Here is a 22,967-nt window from a genome sequence, read left to right on the forward strand (position 1 = left end):
TTTGAAGATGTGAGTATTTTAAGGGCAAAGTAGGATTAAGTGGGGTCCAAAGAAAGATATCATCGAGTTGCCTCATGGGAAGTGTAAGATTTTTGGAGTTTGACTAAAGTCTCCGCTGCTTTAATTTGTACTAAACCTGTCTTTTATAGATCTTCTGACTTCATGGAAGCACTGTACTAAGTCACTGGACTACTCCTTAGCATGGCATCATATTGAACAAAATACAGTTTTTCTAATATATAGTCAGAAAAAGATGTTTTTGTTGACTCCATCTGGGTGTTCAAGCCCATGGCCATGGATCGGGCACAATCTGAACAAAAGCAACCATAGCGATGGCTTCATGTTTCAGATCATCCTTCTGCACAAAAAGCACTTGAGCACCAGATACCATTTTGTCAGAGCGTGAAGCATTTGTGTTCAGTGGATTTCCTGTCATTCCTCGACTTCTCCAGATTTATTTAAAGTGTAAGATCTCTCACCTCGGGCGCTGTCTCAACATTTTCAGCTAAAGTGTTTATTTCTTGTAGCGGGAGGCTTGAAAGTTGGAGGTAACACCGGAGGCAGCGCAGACTTAATTCTAAACAGAAGCTTCACCTCTCTGCAGAGCTCTCCGGTGTGATGCTGCTGCTGGATTTTGTTACCTTTCAACCAGATGAGACGTTGCCACATTTACACACACACACACACACACACACACACACACACACACACACACACACACACACACACACACACACACCCATACTATGTTTTTCTATCTTTGTGGGGACTTACCATTGACTCCCATTCATATCTAACCCCTAACCCTTACCCTAACCCTAACCTTAACCAAACCCTAACCCTAACCAAAACAATGGCTAACCCTAAAGAAACGTTTTTGCACTTTTACTTTTTTCAGTAACAACAACATGGCCAAGAAAACACTGTTTAAACTTGTGGCGCCCGAAAGATGTCCCCATAGGTGACGTAGTTTTTGGATTTCCTACAGTTGTGGGGACATTTTGTCCCCACAATGTAGCAAATGCTAAAACACCCCCCCCCACACACACACACACACACACACACAGCACCAGCAAATCTCCATCCTCTCGCCAGTGTGGAATTTTATACCCTGAGATTTTTTTTTGAAGAGGATGAAAGAACTTTGACTTAAGACGTTTTACAAAAGATGAAAGAGGCCTTTTAGATAAAAGAGCGTTTTTCTGTGAAAGGAATGTCACACTGACACCGGTCTGATTTTTTTTAACACTAAAACTGAGGCCATAAGCAATGACCTGAAATTTTCTCAGAATCTTTCATAACTTGTTACATTACATTTCATTTCAAGTTTTCATTAGAATGAAGTCCAGTAACAGGGTTATACAATACATGATCAGAATTCAAAAGCAAGAAGTGTGAGTGTTTTACAAATCAAAGCTAATGAATAGAACTATCATGTAGTAGTGCTGATCCCAGAAAAATGAAATCCATTTCTGAAACAGTCCAAAGCAATAATTCCCTTGAATCGTTGCCATGGATATCAGGTTTTTCACCTAAATTTTGTTTAAGCGGTTGAGAATCCTCAGAGACACAGACAGTTTTCCATGTTGGTGTTAAATTATTTGATCCGTCTTGCAGCTAAATCAACCTGCATCACTTGACACCAGCTTATTGCGCTGAGCATTATATATAGAGAGAAGTCGTAGTCAAGCGACAAGACACACTAAATATGCTGATCTGCCAGTAAATGTGATTAAAATGTATTCTTTAATTTTTTTTAATCGAATCTGTTTCCTTTTCAAAATATCTTGGACATTTTTCAGGCTTTTTTACCGACTCACTGAGATGTTGAACTAAATGGTTTGCTTCCTGATCCTTAAACGTTGTAACCTGTAACCTATGTGACGTGTGCAAGTGGACTAAAAATATATTTACTCCTGTTCGAGTTCAAAGTTATTTTGGGGGTATTTTCACCACATTTGTTTTTACGTTATCTCGGTCATTATAATGACTAGCCATAAATACTGTGCACTGTTTTTTCCAGAACAATGTTGGCTACTCAGATTTTACATCTTTTGATATTACAATGTTTGCAGGGTTTTTTTTTTATATTCAGCTTTATATCAAGGGGGTAAAATCTAATTTTTAAATCATTTTTAGACCATAAATACCTGCAGATATCTCTTCATAGCTGTGTCAGATTATCTGGAATCTGTTCATATCAGAACCATGATGGTGGGATACTGTATGAAGTTGGTAGAATTTGTACTAAGGGCCTAGTTAAATAACTGACATTGCTTTGTTTATTTCTCAACAGGACGATTTTCTGTGTGTAATTGCATTGCATAGATGTTAACATTTCTGTTGTAATTCAAACCAGAGTGATGTGTGTGGAGACGGACACAGAGTTATGTGCAGTTCGAGACTAGGATCAGATTTTATATAAATGCAAAATTCGTGTTTTTGCTAATAATTTGTTGCACAGACAAGAAACTAGCATCATTAGAAGGGTCGATTTGTGTGGTAGTGTTTGATATGTGCGACACCCCACAGCAATAAATACTTAGAGAGCAACTAAGCCAAGAAAAAAGAATTTGGAAACAGACTGTGTCCATTAGACTCTAAGGATTAATTTCAAGCAATCACGGGGGATACTTTGTAATAATATAACAAAGATGAACCAGCCAAATAATACAGCCCCACATCTGTAATTTGAAATAATTAAGCCTTCAACTTGCAACCTGTTTTTCCACGCCTTCACATGTGTAAGGAAAAGAACATATCAGCATATTTTCTGAACGGCTGCCAGAGTTATCAAAGTTTGACTTTGGTGGTGCCAGCTTCTAACAGGTTGGAATGCCCCTGGAGCTCTTCTAAATGTAGTCAGAGTAACCTTTCAAGATAGCAATATTGATTGAGAATATTAACTGATTCTAGTTCGAGGCCAAAAAGAAGGACCAAATATATATCACTCAGAAAATGTGCCTTTCATTCAAAAGCAGTGTGAAATCCTTGCATCAGCACTATTTGTCTGGTGTCATGCTCAAGTCCAAGGCCCAACCTCTGAAGACTATTCACATTTCCAGCCTGCTTTCATCTCTCAGTACAGTGACTCAATAAGAGTGGTGAGCACTATCAGAGGGATGACTAGCTGCTCAGAGTAACAGATTCAGTCCAATTCAATAGTTAACTGATGTCAGCATAGACGTACAAAGTGCAATGTTGTTCAGTTAAAGATATTAATCAAGATAAAAATACATTTTAGCATTGGCTCTTTGAGAAGGAAAGATTTAAGAGTGACAGGGCTCAGATTTTGATGAGAATGTTCTTTTTGTGTTATTATTGTCTTAATATTGACTGATTTATTTTTAAGCAATACTACTAATACAATAAAATACATTTTATATTATTTTTGTCCCTCAAGCTTTGGTTCTTCAAGCAAAATATCACCAAACCCACTCTGCTTTCCCATTTGTGGCGTTGTTGTCCCCTCTTTTGTCTCGTGTCTGCTCTCTGTGGTGGTGTTTTATTGGCTGTAGTTCCTCACAGCTAGTGGAGGAGGGTTAATGAAATACCATTCCTGCTCTGTAATGGAGACATTACTGGCTACAGCAACGGTAAAGGTCATCATAAACACATTTGCTTCCCTTTAGTGGCTGAATGTGTGAGAAGATGATGGAGAAATCCAACCTCATCATTTGCTTAAATTATCAGCGTGGATGCAGCGTAATAGGCGGGAAGGGAGATGAACAGTGTGCCAGCAAGATATTGAGAAACCTTCAGGAAGTTATTCATAAAGTCTATACAGTACAATGATGTTCTTTATCTTAATGTAAAATGCTGTAAAATACATTGAGGGTTTCTTTGCATTTTGTGTAACATGATTCCTCACATTTTTGGTACCAAGTGATATATAGTCTTGCGTATTTATTATTAATTAGAGATTTCAGAGTTAAATTAACATTTTTCAAGCGATTGTAGTCTTATCCAATTCTGCTGTTGATAGGTTATGTCTTTGACAAACTCTAGGTGTGTATATTAGTTTTTCCAGAGCTTTCAAACACATGTCTTGATCTCAGTCAGTGAGCAACGGACCATACTCCATCCATTGATGGAGAGAAAAAGGTAACTTTTTTAAACCACACATAACTAGGTTCCCAAAGTATGCATAGTTTGATGCTTTCTTCTTAGGAACCAATAATTGATTTCTTTAAAGACCTTTTACGTATTTACTAAATTTAAATTTACGCGTAACATAATGGAGGGTTCATCGAGCTTCATATGCAGTCAGAAGTTTTACTCCACAAAACAAAAGGAAAAATGCTATATAAAAATAATCGTCTGTTTTTGAAGCATGTTTGTGGTTAGTTGACCCATAGTTAGGTGCCATCAAGTTAACTGTTAACATAGTATGTCATGTTAGTATATTTACTCACACTTCACCTTTTACACTGATTTAGAGGCGTCCTGATGTGTAATGAACACCTCTCAGATACCAGCATTTTCAGGGCTAATGTATGACATAACAATGAGCTTCTTCCCTTCGTACATCTGACTATTCTTTCTTTACTCGAGTCAAGTATTGCACTGTGCAAAGCAAGCACTAGCCAAACTGTATCCCGTGTGAAAGAGCCATCAGGTTGTCAGTGTGTTTCACAAAGATAAGACGTGAGGTAGCTGAGTTGGGGATAATTGCTGCTTTTCCCATGACTGCACTGTCAGTGTTTGCCATCAAAACAAATCATGCACAAAGCCTGAATGGCCTAATTCATTTAAAACTGCTCTGTATTGATGCAGGTCTCACATCTTATTAGAGACATCATTAGAACAAGCATGCAGGGAGTGTATTAGATTTGATGCCTGCCCATGAGCTGTCATTAACATTTAGGAAGTAATCTGTGTCTTGATTCTTTCATATGATCTTGTTGGCTAATTTAATAGCCTAATGTCTGTTGATTTGTCCCTGAAGGACCTATTTGGAGATTATGAGCCATAAACAAAAATGAATGTGTGATACAATTCATTCTTTTATTGGCCTTTATGTTTTATCTGTTGGCCAAACAGTTTTCAGGTGAGTCAAGCAGCACTGATGCGTAGCTTGTAGCGCTGTTGTTGTTTCCATGGAAATTCCTCTTGCAGCACAAAATGCACACACACATGCACAGAGTCACTGCAGGGATGTAATGTTGCTAGGCAACATGTTCAAGACAATGGGGAAGTGCAATTGGTTTAGTGCTGATTCAAAGGTTAGAGGGTGTTGGAGTTACACCAAGCTTGACCTTCCTCCAATCAGCCCTTCTGTCGCCTGCTCTTTTCACCTCTGCTCTCAGTGAACTTGTGCATTGTGAATATATAGCTGAACCAAGAGAAGAGGGACAAAGGCCTGCACAAGCCAACACTTAGTTCTTTCAGCTAAGGCAACAAAGGAAGCTAAAGAGCTTCTATCTCGAGGGGATTTACACATTTCACCTCTTTCTAACGCTTTTTTCACAGTGGATTATTCCCTAAGACCTTGAAACTAACCTTCATTAAACGAAGTAATGTGATGATGCTGGTTAGTGTTCGCTAATGAGGCTTTCAAATCCTTGTAACCAGCAGGGGCAGCCCCCAGAGCTTTATGGCTTCATAATACTTGCTTTAACTAGTTGATAGTTGTCAGTCAATACAGGCGGCCTACTGCGTTTTCCCTAATGAGATTTATTCTTAGATCCTTGAGTGATTGAATAAGTGCAGATTTAATATATAAATGCATGTTAAATACTCTCTCTGTTCATTTTCCCAGTGGTAGTAGGGGTTCAGTCATGTCAAGTCAGGGATAAAAGCATCAGCATCAGTGAAAATAACTATTTTCGAATGAGTGTTTTTAAACCACGTCTAAAGGAAAAGCTTTCCAAATGGCCACATTCAGAGGTCGGGTAAAAAGCCTGCCTTCAGAGCCTTGGCTACATCACAGCACCTCCTTGATCTGTCACCAAGAACTCTCTTTTGTGCGTCTTTGTAGCCTTGATACAATGAATGGTATAAATAAGAATAACGGTGCACACTTTTGCACAGTCTTCCCTCAAAGGCATTCATAAGGTTGAATTTAATTTTGATAGAATTCAACATTAAACCTGACCAGCATTTACATAAAGTGGACATGCTTTTCAGATTGTTGGTATCATAAAGTTACAAATGTGTAGCTCTCTAAGTGCCAAGGTCAGAAATGTGTGGGGGAGGGTGTTGTTGATGCTGAACTTTATTTGAAGCATAATGGGCCTTTACAACTCTCTACACATGACCAGTGGTACCTTTCTGAGCTTTCTATTTTAGTTTAGCACAAGAGAGAATACTGACAATTGTTCTGTTAAATGGAAAAGGAATATGTTGAATCTGCTGATCTAGACAAGTTTCGTTATCATTTATCAGGGTTCATTATTGGTACGAGCAGCTTCTGCAGAAATCATGTTGATGCAGAGGCAAAATAAGTTGTTTAAGCAAATGCACCAAAACAACATATTGTACACAGTACTGTACAAAAGTATTTACCCCCTTCCTGATGTTTTATTTTGACACATTTCTCACAATTAAAGTTCCAGATCATCCAACTAATATTTATTAGATTATTTAATATTAGACAGAGATAACCCACAAAACACAAAATGCAATTTTTAAATGATGGTTTATTGAAGATTTATTGAAAACCCAAATCCCCCTGTGAAAGAGTAATTTTCCAAAACGTAATAACTGGTTGGGTCACATTAGAGGGTTTGAGAACATGAACTGCCCTTTTAAGGTCTTGCCACAGCCTTTTAGTTGGAGTCCAGTCCTGACTTTGACTCGGCCACTCCAAAACCTTCATTTAGTTCTTTTTGAGCCATTCAGAGATGGACTTGCTTGTGTGCTTTGGGTCACTGCCATGCTGCAGAACCCATTTGTACTTGGGCTGTAGGTCATGAACTGAGGGTGGATCTTCTCCAGGAGGATTTTCTGATGGAGAGCAGAACTCATGACTCCATCCATTATGACAAGTTGTCCAGGTCCTGGTGAACCATAACAGCCCCAAACCATCACACTACCACCACCATGTTTCACCGTTGATATCATGTTCTTCGTGTGGAATACAGAATTAGCTTTACACCAGATGTAAAGGACCCATGTCTTCCAGAATGTTCAGCATTTGACTCATTAGTCTGTAGGATATATATGTTTTTTGCTAATGCCAGACAAACCTTTATGTTCTTTTTGGCCTTGCAACTCTCCCATGATTATGTCCGTATCGAATGTAGCCATCTTTTGATTCCTGAATTTGCCCATCCTTAATTCTTTTCCTCACCCCTTCTCAACACATCCTAAACCAAGGTGTTTGTGTTTTAACATAAACAAACCCATCAACATTATTTGAAGCATTAGTTTTTTAGTTTTTTTACAGTGATTTGTAAAAGTTTTGTAAAGTCTAGCCAAATGATGTTCTGAACAGTTTCATAGCATCAGAAATGTTCAAATCACAAGATTTTTTTCCAAGGTTAAGAAAAATATTCAGTGTTAACTGTTAAACGCACCCCAGTTTTGTCACCTTTAATATTTGTCCTTTATGACCTCACACAAATTTACAGTGCCATGTTCTCAACTGCATCTGTTGAGCAAGATGGTGTAATACAATTGAAATAGACCTTGTGGTGAAATTGTCTTGTCCAGTGTGTCTCAGAACACACTGAAGACCCTTGTAGAAGGGATATATTTGAGTTAATTCCATGTTGCATCCCTCATCGCCAGGTTTTAATCCAATTACTTTGTAATCTATAAAATAAGGGGAAAATTCCAGCAGCTGGATACCTCAGTGACAAGTTCTCCTGACTTTGGCATGCGAGATCAGAGATTCAAATCCCAGTCAGTTGTCCACTGAAGCACTGAAGACCGTTAGGCAAGGTTAGTGCTGCCTCACCTCCTTACCTCATGTTGTACCTACTCTCAGATCTCCGTTGTTTTGGATAAAAGCATCTGCTAATTGTAAATGATCTGTCCAGATCTGAATGATGGTAGACCAACTTTCCCAACCTACTTTTCACTTTTGATTTTTTTGTATGTTTTGTTACTGCATTCCTGATTAGAGATGATCCTGGCTAGATTGTACTAACAAACACATGGAATATGGTTAAAACTGGGTTGGGTGGTCAACACACCCACTAACGGAATACACACTTTAGTTCAGTCAAGTGAATCCCATTCCGATTTAGAGATTGTTCAAACATGAACAATGTCTAAAACTCTGCTTTCTCTCTTTTCTCTCATTGTCAGATTTTCTTCCAACTGGCTTTCACTGTGCGAGCCATATTTCTTTATTTACCTGTTTGTAATAGATTTGTGTGGTGCAGCTTGTGTTCACTCCCCAGTGAGTCACTGACATTTGCGCAGTGCCCTTGAGCGTAGAAACATAGCTGAGGTGCTTCTGCAATAATAACAGTCTGTTGGCGGGCTAGATACTGAGGTGTCAAAGGCATCAAAAGCACTGTGAGCAAACAGACTGAAAACCCTGTTAGATTCATTTCACACCCTGAGAAACAAAGGTTCTTTTCAGGTCCTTGGTTAGACAAATAACAAAGGAAACCTTGAAAAAATCTAGAGACCTCAGATTTCTTTAAAAAAAAATGTAACACATGACTTCTTTGGTTCTACTTAAGTGTTTTTTTGCAATTGCTACTGTTCCAGAAAGTTTCTCTGTAGTTTCTTGAAATAGTAAATTGTGCATAGATAAAAAGGGAATAATGTGATGTAGTGATTAAAAAAACTATTTGAAGTTTTGGACTATATGACTATATGGATTAAGTTGATTTGATGTAGAGAAGTTGAAAAGTGAAATGGAAAAGGCCCCAAAACTACACTTGTTTTTCTTTATTGAGGACTAATATATTCCATTTGGTGTCTTAAATGCTTACTTTTTTGACATTAAAACTAGAAAAGAAAAAAAACATACATATGTCCTTATAAAGACAGGCAAATACATTTTAATGAACAGCTTTTATTGGCTGACCTCCGTTTTAAATAGAATATGCACACCACTAACGTCAAGGTTCATGCTTCAGGTTTGCGTTTTGCTGGTTTCTTCACTCAAACAAACCCATCAAATGCTTTGAAAATTGCAACTGTCTTGAGAATATTTCTGGCATAACAGACAAAAATGGACGGAAAAAGCAAAACCTCATTCAAAGCCCTTTTTACAGTAACCCACCAACTTGAGTGATGGCAAAATCATCATAAGGAAATGGAAAAGGGTTTTCAGATTTCTCTTTATGTAACCATCCTAGAATCCCTCACAGTCTCACTTGGTTTAAAACCAGTAGTGTATGTGACTTGATAGAGATGGACAGTTGATGCTCGCCTCTGTCACACAACCGCATTAGCTGAATTGATTAGCTAAAGCAATCATTGACACACCCACAGGTCAAAACGATAAATGATGCCACTTTGAGCACAGAGGTCACAGAGTTCTTCTATGCTAAAATCAAGTGGAACTATTAAAAGTGCAGCTGTATCATGCTGTATCAAGCATTTTATTTATTGCCTTATGTGCTCAAGATGTGGATTTTCTGCTCAAAAGATCACTTTTGCTCACAACATGTAGATCATTAGAGGTTTTCATGGCTCTGAATGACTGGAATACGGTCAGGCAATTGCTGCATTAGAACAGGAAAGGTAGGAAATAAAGTACTACTTATGTAATCACTGATTTTACTTTGTGGATATTTCATAATCCTCAAAGATTTTCTTTAATTTGCCAGTACAATGAACAAAACATATCTTTTACTCCAAACTAAGATGGCAGTTGCTTTTTCTTTAACAAAGGGCAACAATCACTTATCACTGTGACACAAACATAATCATCAATCCAGTCCAAGTGTCGGGCAGATTAAACTGTTTGCCTGTGGAGCTGAATGAAAAGTCAGGGTGTCACCTCTGCGGACGTAGAATATTCATGAAAATATCTGTTAAAGTATTCCATAAGACCTGCTACATTAATTCAATAATGTCAAGGGCAAATAGAGTCAGAGGAGAAAGAGGAATCGGCCAACTTGTTATGATTCCTTCTCTGGGGACTGCAAGTACAAACTTGGGTGACAGACTGAAGGAAACCTAAACCCTTGACGCTCCATCAAAGCACAATCTCGGTCGCCATAAGCATTATTTTTAATGTATCAATTAACACTGTGATTTTCAGCTTACCTTGGGTACAAAAGATCAAATTGATAGTAACCTAAATTAAGTTTTATGGATCCAATAAGATATATAAGATGGTTTGAAGGATGTAAACATCCTCCTTTAAAACTGAGGTAGGTGGTATGCTTTGAGCCTCACTGAGCAAAAATTCTTTGCTAGCCTTTCAATACATAATAAATTAAGTTGCTTGAGAGGAAACTAGACTTGTGCACATCCTCTTGGCTCCATTTTCAGTGTTAAAGGGGAACTTCAGTTTTTTTCAACCTGGGGTCTGTTTTCATATGTCATTTCATACATGTGAGTGATGGAGAAATGAATTTTCAACATGGCTCCAGTATTTAGCTAGGCAGGCAGCTTAGCAGCCCTGTGAGACTTCAGCCAATCACAGATCTTTTAATCCAGAGCAGGTGAGATAGCATGAGGAGCACCAAATCTACAGTGACATTCAGATGTGGTAGCACAGCTGGTTTAGACAGGGGATTTCTTTCAGTAGAGCTGGGTTTGAATCCTGTCTGAAGTCACTAATCTTGACTTTTCGTTTCACTATGTTTACATGTTTGAAACGTGCATATTCCCGTGCTCTGGTGGTTTGCTTGCTTTTATTGTTTGTTTTTCAATTGTAGATTTCTGCCTACCCCTTATTTAAGCATATTGACACAAATTAAGCTCGTCTGTTATCAAGTCAAGCATCTCCAGTAGCCTTGGGTTAGAGAAGTGGAAGGTCAGCATTTGAGATCCCTACACATTTCCTCAAATCCCCCAACAGGCTGCAAAAATGTGTGAAGGAAAGCGAATGAGTTACGCTCTCTGCGCCTTAAACAACCACAGTGGAGGTGCCCTTGAGTGGGACACTGAGCCCCCAGCTGCTGCTGCAGCACTACAAGGCTGTGGTTGTACTGCACTGCTGCCTGTCTCAATGTGTCTGTCTCTATGTGTCTGAGTGAGCAGCATGGGGCTGCTGGAAAAGAGCACAGAGCCCACAAGACGTTTCCTTTGTAAATAAAGGTTTAAAAAGGTAATATGACATATTCACAATCCTAGGTGAGCTAGTATTCTGCTGTTTCTGTGTGATGTCCTAACAAGCTGTCACAAGAGATTATGGCTACTATCTACAAGCCACAACTGACAAACACCCACACAGTTCAAACATTAGTCACATTCAGCATTTCTGTGCCGAACGCTGCAGAGGCGCTCTGAGTTTTTCTGTTCGCTGAGTCCTTCCCCGTGGCCCTGAGCAAAGAAACTCAGCAGTCTCAGTCCTCTGTAGCCAACAGTGGAGGTGCCTGTATTTTAATGTTGTATCATATGCACGACTGCACGGTAAAAATAGTTTCAGGAAGAGGAATGGGTGTAAGATGGTGATAATGATGGCTGGATGAAGGTGTTGGATGGCACAGCGGTCAACAGTGAGAGTGGGATTATATTGAATTTCAAAGGTAGCACAAACCCCATGCCGGATTCCAGGAAGAAAAAAAAATGCAGCCATAAGCAGTTAATGCACAGATCCGTCTGGTATTAAGTGATAGAAATCTTTAAAGGGCAAAATATCCCTGCAGTCTGAATATATAAAACTGTACAGTATAGTATTTTAGCCTGAATATCCTACATATTTGTGACCTGTGATAACATTTCAGCTTTACCAATGTTTTAATTCATGAAGCAAATCCTGATTAATTAATTAATCTTCTCTTAATCCTGATTCTCTTCATTAAATCTTTAATTAGACCGACATTTTGTTGGATAATGATGTAGAGCAAAAAGGAAATAGAATTTTTAGGTAGGCAGCAGTTGTTCCCTCTCTGAATTGTGATGCTTTTTCCCACAAGATTTATATGTTCTGGAAAAAAGACGGTCTGTGATTAACATTAGCCTAAAAAGAATTACAATTAAATTCCTGCGTGATGAGTTTGCGTTGAATCTAAATGTAACGGTTGCCTTTGTAATGCTTCTTTGCAAATGCATCACATATAAAGAAACATCACGAGTTAGTGATGAATGAAAGGTTGTTGTTTTGCTTTTCTATGTGCACAGGTTTGTGTTAACTTTCATTCAGTCTGTCACACAATGACTACATGCAGCTACTGGCCCCTTTGAAGATGAAATATTTTCTAAATACATGAGCTAAACTCATGAATCAGTCAGACTCGTTAAATGTTACTACAACTTTGTTTTTATTGGCTCTCTTGCAGAACATACAGTTAAATGATGATTCGATCTTCAATTGCTATAAAACATGTCTGTGGGCTTGTGATCTTGAGCATGTATGTTTTATTTAGACTGGGATCATTCAAAGGCAGTTGTAAATGACTTTAATCTTTGGTGCCTAAACAACTTTGAGATGTGATTCTGTCACACTAGACAGTGGCACAGCAAAGTTCATCTGCACATCCTCTTTTTGGCAGGTAGCCACAGCTTGCAGGCTTTGGCTAGAGCACACAAGCCAGAACACACAAGCACTAGGCAGTCACAACAGCTCTCTGAGCCGGGTAGCTTGCTATCTGCCAGTTAGATTGTTAGTTTAGTCACTTATGGAACAAGAAGTTAAGATTGAGGAGCTGATGAGACTTTCAAAATGTCTCCCAAACAAATCTCGTTAGATATTTTTAGGTTCATAATCTGATGGAGCAAATGGATTGTGCAGCAAAAACATAAATTAATCAATGCTGATTGCACAATTTACCTCCTGTCATCGATGTGGAGATTTGTGGTCTTTCTATTTTCCAGTTGTGAGTTTAGCTGTACAGAGGATTCTTAGTAGCATGGGAGCTAGAGCATGCAGAAAGAGTCTCATCTTAATTATAGTGTTCCTCTATCGGGGCACTGTTAGTGCGCCAGGCTCATTATTAATGACTTCCAGTGTGGAAATTGATACTGTGGGAAATAGCTGGGTCCATCCTTGTCTTTTGGCCTTTATTAGGAACAGTACTCACTTATGTTTGGTTCAGGTGCTGGTATGCTTTGAAGCAAATCTGAGATTTTAGAAGGCAGGAGCCCATCAATTAAACATAACAGTCAAGTTGCCTTGGATAAATAAGAGGGTGTACCCTTAGCTGAATCATGTAGGTCTATATCCTCCATCATTCTGGCAGGCCTAGGTTGGTAATAAAAAATATTTCCTTCTCTACTGGATCCCAAATCTGTCCTCCTGTCAGAGCGAATTGTACCAGGCTGCAGAAACAGAAAAAGGAGGCGGTGCTGGCAGAGCTCTAAATATTTCCAGATGCTGTAGACTTAACTGTGGGAACTCAGAAAACAGAAAAAACAGCAGTTGGCCAATCTTAAGAGGCCTAGAGGATGGTTTGAAATGTCTACCTGGCAATAGAATTTAATTTATGATGGGTTTTGAACCGCCACAACTGGTGCTTTGTGGATTGAGCCTTCCAACAGTGGCTCTTTTGTGTCGATATTCATTAAAATTAACCATGGTGCTGTAACAAAATTGATTTGGCGGGTTGCCACATAGAGCAACATTAAGCATAATAGAGGTAATGTATAAAGCAGTAACCATTTCCTATAAAGCTATGTTTGCTCAGGGTTTTAGACTTTTTTGTTTAGAGAAGCTTTTGTGAGACACTTAAACTTTCTTCTGAAACCATTCCTGTACTGTTACAGCAATTATTCTTAAAAGACATTTATTCACAAGATGCAAACAAAACAGAGTAATGCTCATAGGTCGATCATAATGATGAAAACTGCAATCAAACTGTTTTCAATTGTGAAGAACCTAGGAAATATTTTTAAATAGAAAAAAAAATGGGATGGGTAAACATATATGTAGAGTAAAAATGAGAGTAGTCCAAACTTTGAAAAGACTTTGACTTGTTAGAGACAATGACATGATTAGTGCATCCACCCCTATTGATCCTAAACTATCCCAGCTGTGTAGACCGTTAAGATCAGCTCCACTCAAGAAGATTCCAGTAGTCAATGCAAATGGCATGAGGCATAAAACTGCTTTACTATTGAATCTGACCATAGCATTACTCAGGAGCTACATAGAAGCCTTTTTTGGGTGCATGAACACTTGCACGATCGAAACACCGAGGTTCAGTGTCAAACTGAAGAGAGCTGTCATAACTAGAAAATACATTTCTTCCTGAAAAGGACTGCTGACAGCTGAATTAAATTGCCAAACATTGCTGGAAATGGCTGGTTGCCAATAATGTCACCATATTGTTGTTTAACCAAATCTAGCCGTGCTTCTGTGTAACCACTGGCTCTATTTGACACACAAACATAGATTTCTCCAGTAAGTCACACCAGGCCGTCTCCTCACACGGAGCAGAGCGATGTATTGGCCTTTTTGTCCCCCATCGGTCTGTCGCCTGCCACACTGTTTTTGTTCATCCAGGAGAACATGTCGGCATCCTTTCTCGAGCCCACTCCCATAATTCCTCTCCATGTCCAAACACACGCTGACAAGAAATAGGTCTGCATTGGCCCGGTGCTTTACAACAGGCTGCTGTTTCACATGAACAACTCCGCTCACACTCTCATCTTACATTTATGTGCCTCACACATGCTCTCTCTCTCTCTCTCTCTCTCTGGCTTTCTCTCTGTGTGTAAATGATGAAAGTAAAAGTAATACAAGAAACCGACAGGGGCATCTGGCCTAATTCCAATAGAAAATGGAATTGGATTAGTGCCTCTTTTCTCGCAGCTGTGTGAGCATGTGTGTGCGTGGCTGTGTTTGTGTGTGTGTATTTTGTGTGTGTGTGTTATCATGTGTGTGTGTGGCGCGACAATCAAGGCAACAATGGAGCTCGGCAGCAGCCAGCTGCCCGGCAGAGAGACGCTGATGAGCAGTGAGGAAACAGAGCTGCTGCTGCTGCTGCTGCTGCTCAACACCTTCCTGTTTATGTGTGTCTGTGTGTGTGTGTGCACGCCTGTGTATGTGTGTGTCTGAGTGTGATTTACGCGTGCATACACATGCCAGACACATCAGTCATCCACATGACATTGATCATACTCCTCATTTCTCCTGGCTCACAGAGGCCGTCTTTGTTGTATACACTGTAGCAATGTTTCCTAATCTTCTAATGGACAAGAGCTTTAAACTGAAACATTGTGTGGCTGATTTAACAGCTGATTATCACACACTTTATTTATTCACTGGCTTGCTGCTGCAGAGAGAATTGAGTTACACAGTTAGAGGGTTGTTTCCTCTCGAAACGTTTGTAGATTTAATTTATCCCTTTCCCTCCCCCCCCTGTGTTCTTTTTGTAAATGCAGCGCCGGTCCTAAAGGAGACAACATCTATGAGTGGAGGTCGACCATCCTGGGCCCTCCAGGCTCCGTGTATGAGGGGGGAGTGTTCTTCCTGGACATTGCCTTCACACCAGACTACCCCTTCAAACCACCCAAGGTGAGTGATGCCCCGCAGCACAGCCCCTCCCCTCCTTAACTCAGGGCTTTGAACAATGCCACCATTGTCCCAGCTGCCTGCCTGTTGTCCGACAACGCCGACTTGTTTCAGGATTGTTCACCTACAACATGTTGACAAAATAGAGAGCGACAGCGTAAAGAGTTGAGCTCTCCTGATTACAGATAATCGTCCTGTTGGATATTCCTATATAATTAAAGCATAAGGCTGATTTTATTGTGTCCAATCAGACTCAAACAAAGGATGTTTGTCCATTTTCACTGCTTTCTGACTTGCCTGTCCTGTTTGTGGTACTTGGTCTGCACTCCATTGGGTCCTGAAGGCAATGTTGATTTCATTCATGAACACTATAATGAAAAATACTCACTGACAGCCTGTTTTCACATGTAAACTAGCCTTGAAAGCAGTTTTGAAAAAGAAACTTCATTTGCTATGGACTGCAGTGTTATTGAACAACTAAAACCCCAAAACTCATATTAAAGATGGATAAATGTATGAATGAGTTGTTTTGCCATTTTAGTGCAAAGTTTTACTATACAACCGGCATGCACCTGAAGAATCACACATTTTATATTCTGTCATTCTGTAAAGCGGCAACTTTACTCTCCTCGTTGTCTCCTCTAGATTCTACTTAACTTTAATGTCCAAAAAAGATTAGTATGTACAGCTGAGAATGAATGATCAGTGTGGTTTATCACATAAAGAGTGAGGTCAGCTTTCAATTGTCTGCTTATTGTTTGCTAAATATCAGGTATAGTTTAGTGAACAGGTGAGTAAAAGCATCTTCCAAATGATTTTTCTTCCACTTTGTCCACTGGTATTTGCATTAATGTTGAGTGAACAGGAATGACAGTAACCTTGCTTTTCCCCCTGTCTTTGTGACTGGCAACAGCAACACCGGGGTAAATGTACTCATCATAAATGTTAGCGGCTGTAGTTTCAGAATGCTTAGGATGCATAATCAGCTTCCAAAATGAAAGTGGACGCAGATCTTTAAAAAAAAAAAAAAAAAATCTCGGGCAGTGTTGTTTTTACCACATAGGGCTAAAAACAGGAGGAAATGATACGTTTGTTGAGGAATGTTTTCAGCCGTGCACTAATCCACATTTCATAATGTGTGTTCATGGTAATGAAGCAGCATGTCACCCACTGCAACAGTGATACATTTTTGGGCAACAATAGAACTCGATTACACAGAGACAGATCTGGCAATGCTTGTTTGCTGAATGAATTCATTGTTGGTTTGAGGCTTTTCATTGGATTTGTTGACAGGAGGAAAGAGAAAGAACATCATCAGACTTTACCTTGAGGTGTCTCTTGTTTTGTTGTCTCTTCTTGATATGCATGCTGCTAGTATTCAGCAGCATTTGGCTTCCCTCCAGTGTGTGTGTGTGTGCTGATGCAAGTGTATGTCAGTATTTACACAGTAGACTGGCTGACAGCGGTTGCCACCTCCTTTAGTTTGAGTTGTGCTTCTGTTTTTGCCCAAGGTTTCGGTTTCAAGCCTAGAAATGCCTCCTGGGTAACCTCTGTCAGCTATTTAGAGATATGTGTTTTAAAAATAAATGAAAAGCAAATAGGCTTATATTTTGGGATTTCCTGTTTTAATATGGGTCATTCACTATGTGTGTGTTTTGCTGCCATTGGATGATGGTTTACAAGTGAATCTCTCAACAGCAGCAGCAGTTCAGAGTCTGACTGTTAGTTTCAGTGATACCTCGTTGCAGCGCTGATACTTTGTCCTGATGATGACGACAGTGGATCAAGAACATTCACTGCAAATTGAACAAAAGTGCAGTCATCAATTGTTAACACGCATTTGTCTAAAGCTGTGGTTAGACAAGATAAAATGCAGTTACCATCACATGTGAATCAGTACCATTGTCGGTTTCCTGCCTTTTTGATTCTCAGTAATCAATATTGATATCAGGCCTGGAACAAAAGAAAAAAAAACAGAAAAATGTGCAACAGTCTAAGATTAATCAGGGCCTCTGCTATCTGAGAATATAAACAGGATTCTGACCTGACATTTCTGTACTTGCTGCTATGGGACAACTTTTCTTGGTAACTGAGGTGTGATCCCCACTCACAGAAAACATAAACGCTGCTTGTGTGAAACTTGTAAAAAGCTCTGACACATTTCACAGTCTTGCTTTCAGAATAAGTAGTTGGCATATGTCTTCCAGGCAGCCTATTGCAGCATTCACAGTGATGGTTTTAGAAAGTTTGAAGGACGGCTATGACTCATTTTTCTCTCTTCCTTTCACATATTCAGCAGCTGAATGGATAGGAGTCTGACACATTTAAGAAGTTGGGTTGATTTTGTTAAATAGAGCAAAGTGTTTGTAGAAGAACATCCTCAATGGGATTTATAATAGTATTTGAGTCGGTACTAGAGTTCAAGCATTGTGTTGGCACCAGCATAGAGAATCTTCAAATCATATTCATTCCTTGACTAGCAAAATGGAAACTCAAATTGAAACTACAGTCACACAGTCTGTGAAGGAAAACTGCTTAAATTACTCCACCTGTAGAGTAAATGTAACTTCATACGTTGACATGTGGTGTGATTGGCTTTTTCATGCTCAAATGACAGAAATATTTTCACAACAAATTGGAAGTTATTGGGAATTATGTTGCAGCCTTGAGTATTTGATCTGCAGTCTGGTATGAAACATGACTCCCAAAGAGAGACAATGTTGAGGACGAGCTGTGAGCCCATGTCCTCCCGACCAGCTCAAACTGCCTCCTTCCTGGCACTTCCCACCGAGGGGGAAACAGAGCTCGTCTAAACTCTTGGCCTCCTGCCGCCTTGTTTTTCCAGTCAGGCTGTGAGCTCTGCCATCCAGCAGCTCTCCAACTCACAGCCACCAATCTGACAGCTGCAGCTGCTCACTACACTGGCTCACTCACTAATGTTGGGATGATAAGGCCAGTTAAGGCTGACACTGATAGTCTTAGATAGAGGCTGAGGAGAGCAAGGACGCTGCCACAGTGTTAGTATTTTGGTCCGACGTCGGTGCATTCCAGGAGCAGTTTAGCAGAGCCTCCCAATGACAGGCTGAGAGATTAGACTCCTCTAACTAACATTATCCCCCTCCATCGACTCTAATTTCCTCCTGGCTTTGAACTTAATTCCACAGCACACTTTATCTTACTCTGCATGACATCGGTGTCATTTTCAAACTTATGAATTAGGTTGTTCAACATGCCATGAAGAGCCATAAAGTCAAGCTTTCACTATATTCCCCCTTTTAAACCAAACTGTTCTATTCCGTCCCGTTTAAGATATGTCGTGATGACTGCCTTGCCATATAACTGTGATTCAGTTCTGTTTCTTTCATTCCATTTGCCCAAAATGGCTATTAAAGCCGACACTGGATATGAACAGACTGAGAAAATGATAGAGCAGAATGCTCTGTCACAACTGGAGCCCTTTTAAAATGTATATGGAACGTTTTCCGCCTTAAAATCCATTGAAAATATCTCCCATATACAGAGATTACCCTAAGGTTGGTTAATATGGCAGGACAGTATTTACTGTGAGACAATGTATGTTGTCAACAGTAGGAAATATTTCTACAACCATCCTTATCTCTTGGTATCTAAGACCATTTTAGACAAATCACTGAAATTGATGGTGATGTCAATTTAATTTTATTTACTTTTAAGTTTATTAAAGGGGTTTTATGAAATACTAGACGAACAAAAAACATCTTTTTCAAAAGGTTATTTTGCATTTAATAGGTTTTTCACTTGAGTTACAGAAAATTTCCAGCATGAGGACAGACAGATTTTATTCCTGTATTCCATTCCTAAACGCTCACCAAAGTTCCTCAGTACTCATCCCATTTCATTTTCTTAATATATGTGGGCGTTCCAGCTTTACCATGTGTATCTAGTTTTAATAAACAAAGGTTTCCCTTTTAGGGAATAGTTATTTTTTTAAATCAAGTCATTTCAGTTCTTATTTTTCTTTCAGATAACAATGACACTACATGCATACTCAGCAGAAAACAGCAGACAGACAAACTGAACATCACTGAGTATTTTGTAGCTAAACAACGAGACATTTTCTCACGAGCTTTTGAGAACAAAATTGAATTGATTATAGATTTCACATAGATTTGAATGCATGTGCATGTTTATGCTTTGCTTCTGCTGTATGTGGAAGCAGACAATAGATTGCTAACACACGTAAATTACGTGATTTCTCAGTTGTGGTCGAGTTCAGCCTCCAAAATGACAAAAAATGACTCATGCAGCTTTAGGGAATTACTAATTAAGATCTTACAATGGCTGCTGCCCTAAGCTGACTAAAGCTTTGCTTTATTGAAGTGTGTTTTTGTGTTTATCTGGTTGTGTGTCAGCAAAATTACAAAATAACTTAGTACGGGCAAAGAAAGAAACGGTTACATTTTAGTGTAGATCTGGATCTCGTTCTTTAAAAATGTGACAAAGGGTATCGGCCTTGGCCTAGTTCTTCAGTTCATTCATCAGGCCATTACATTCACAAAGAGCATTTATGCTCCCAAGAGGATGAGCCCTTTCATTTAGCATTTTATTTTATTCCATATTGTGCACTTTGAACATGACATGAATTGTCACAACATTTGCTTTTGATATTCATATTGAGGTACTATAGTGTTTTGTTTTTTTTAAAGATGCACTCTAGAAACATACTTCTACTTGTTCTTCAGATGGAGAGCTGTTGGGATACTGAATGAGGAAGCAGAGGTTGTGTTTACAAGCTGAGGGATGAAACCATAATTCGGAGGGGATGTTGGATTAGACTAGTAGCTTTTGTTATGTGGAGGCAGCATCATAATCTATTAGCATCAGCCATGATGGGATTACAGGCTGCTAATGAGACCACACAAGCTAGTCACAGATCTGTTTCATGGCTGTTGGGCTGCCAGCATTAGCATGCCACCGCTAACCCATCTCAGAGGAGGTGTAAGAACAGAAAAGGAGTGACTCAGACACGAGACCTGCCCTCAACCAGTCACCATCAATCACCTCGTCTTCCGGCTGCCTGCCTTTCCTTGTCACATCTCTGGAAATCCTTTCATGTAATGGAAAGCATCCTGTTTACTGCTCTGTCTGTCTATCACGAGTCGGTCGCTGTCCCCTCAGTAAAAGCAGCATGGCGCAAGAGAAGGAGAGGTTTTGGCTGACATGTAAGGATTGTTTGTTTCTCATGAGAGGGAGTTGTGCAGGGAGGAATGGAGAGTTAATGAGAGGATAAAGGAGGGAGGGAAAAAAATGAGGACAGGCTGCAGTCACAGAGTAAGCACAAAGAGCAGAAAGAAGTTAGCATGCCTGGACCGCTAGTCTGGGTCAGCAACCTCAGTTCTAAGGAAACAGAGAGGTCAAAGGTCAGACCTTAATGATGTTTTGCTCCTCATGCTGATGTTAGGCTCTGCTGAGCACTGGAGGCTCTTCACATCAGTGTCGACTAAGGAAGATCCACAGCAACTAGCAGCTTCGCCTTCATATTTTACAGGAACAGAATGAAGTCTGTCACTGGCAGCTCTAGTTCAGCTCAGTTAGCGCCAATGATGTTTTCCCAGGGTACTGGCATTTAGCTCATTTACTGCATTTACTTCAGAACAGCCTCAGATGCAGGTGTCATGAGGTGGATGTTGATGCATTATTCAACATAATGACAGTCATCTCTTATAGGTTTGTTTGTTTGTTTATGGTTGTTTATGATTTTATTTTTAGAACTGATTGTGTTTGTGTAGGCTGCTGGTGTGCATGCCATTTTGGAAGGTTGCTAATAACAATGTACTTGTTAACATCTCCATGTGGTGTTTTTATATGCTGGAAAACACAGCATGAACAAAGAAATCGGTCAATGCTACGTCCAGTTCAAACCGTGTGACTAAATTAATCCAGTTTTACAACTTGTATGGTGTACCGTAGTGTTTGAGCAGAGTCATCGGTGAGCTGGTGTGCTTGCAATGCAGTGAGTAGCAGAGGTATGGGTGGAGAAAGAAGCAGGGATATCAAATATTTGCACATTTTAGAGGAAGTAATTTAAAATTCCATCCAAGCATGTCTTTAAGGTGTGAAGGTTTTATTGTAATGGAAAGAAAGGAATATGTGGCTTTGATACACAGAGATAATTTTTTATGGGGTTCATCTTCAGCTTAAATCTATAGAAAATGGTCTGCAGAAATAGTATTTAACAATTCCCCACAAATATGATCATTTGTCATTTCTTAAAATGTCAACAACAATCAACTGCTAATATTTTACATTACATACAAACACATGCAGTGTATTTATGTATGTACTGTATGTTTGTAAGTATGAACAGTACCGTTCAAAAGTTTGGGGTCACTGAGAATATCCTTATGTCCTTATTTAGGAAAAAAGAAGAGGATATTAAATGAATCAGAAACTCAGTCTGGGCATTGTTAATGTGGCAAATAACTATTCTAGCTGGAAAGTGCTTATTTTCAAAGGAATATCTACGTAGGGGTACAGAGGAACATTTCCAGCAACCATCACTCCTGTGTTCTAATGCTACATTGTGTTAGCTGATGACGTTGAAAGGCTAAGTGATGATTAGAAAACCCTTGTACAATTATGTTAGCACATGAATAAAAATGTGAGTTTTTATGGAAAGCATGAAATTGCCTTGGTGACCCCAAATTTTTGACCGGTAGTATATATAATGGAGATCTTGAAGAATACAAAGGTAGTGTTCTCAAGCTAAAAAAAAAAATACAGAGCTGGAAAAACTAGTGCAAAAAAGCCTAAACAAACAAACAAAACAAAAAAACAGACCAAAAATCAACGCTTTTTGACAGATTGTCTGAAATTAGAAAGCTCTCAGAGTTTGTTCCTGTGCCAAGGAAGTATAATCATCTCCAGTGTTTGAAAATGTCAAGATGTTTTAGGCATGCATCTAAAACTAGATCTGCCTCAGCATACACACAATGAGACAATCATGAGATGAAGTATATTTTTAATACACAGTATAAAAACTCCCTCTTAATGTAAAGTCATTTTGCCCCAGTCCTCCAGCAGATTTAAAGCTGCACTATTAAGTACTTGTGCATCAACCATGGACCAAAGTAATAAGTGTTAAATGAAAGTGATGGCTTATGCTGAAATCCATAGTTCCTTCAGCACTCTCTTGAACAAAAACAGTTAGCAACAACCTGCGAATATTTTTGGAAAACCTAAAAAAAAAAAAAAAAATACAACCCACACTGTAGACTGCATTCCAATGAGTGTACAGGTCAACATAGTCATGCATTTAGCAGTTAAAGAGTCAGATCGATATTTTTCTAAGGAGTTGGTCAACACTAAAAACAGAATTAAGAGACCAGTCAGTATTGGATTAGTTTTGAACAAATAGTCGGAAATATGACTCCTAATGGTGTTCGTGTTTCTC

General features: G+C 39.2%; 2 protein-coding genes across 3 annotated transcripts in view; both read left to right on the forward strand.

Annotated features, from left to right (window-relative positions):
• rpl15 (ribosomal protein L15) overlaps positions 1 to 22,967 on the forward strand; it is a 345,074-nt gene that overhangs the window by 257,211 nt on the left and 64,896 nt on the right. The window lies entirely within an intron of this gene.
• ube2e1 (ubiquitin-conjugating enzyme E2E 1) overlaps positions 1 to 22,967 on the forward strand; it is a 122,050-nt gene that overhangs the window by 43,877 nt on the left and 55,206 nt on the right. Inside the window, exon 4 of one of the 2 annotated variants that reach the window (XM_051955284.1) lies at positions 15,406 to 15,538. The exons of the other annotated variant lie outside the window; for it this stretch is intronic. Within the exon in view, the coding sequence (XP_051811244.1) occupies positions 15,406 to 15,538 (133 nt within the window). The remainder of the gene's footprint in view (positions 1 to 15,405; positions 15,539 to 22,967) is intronic. 2 annotated transcript variants of the gene reach the window in all.

This window comes from Acanthochromis polyacanthus, chromosome 11, assembly GCF_021347895.1.
Source record: "Acanthochromis polyacanthus isolate Apoly-LR-REF ecotype Palm Island chromosome 11, KAUST_Apoly_ChrSc, whole genome shotgun sequence".
In the NCBI taxonomy this organism is placed as follows: Eukaryota; Metazoa; Chordata; class Actinopteri; family Pomacentridae; genus Acanthochromis; species Acanthochromis polyacanthus.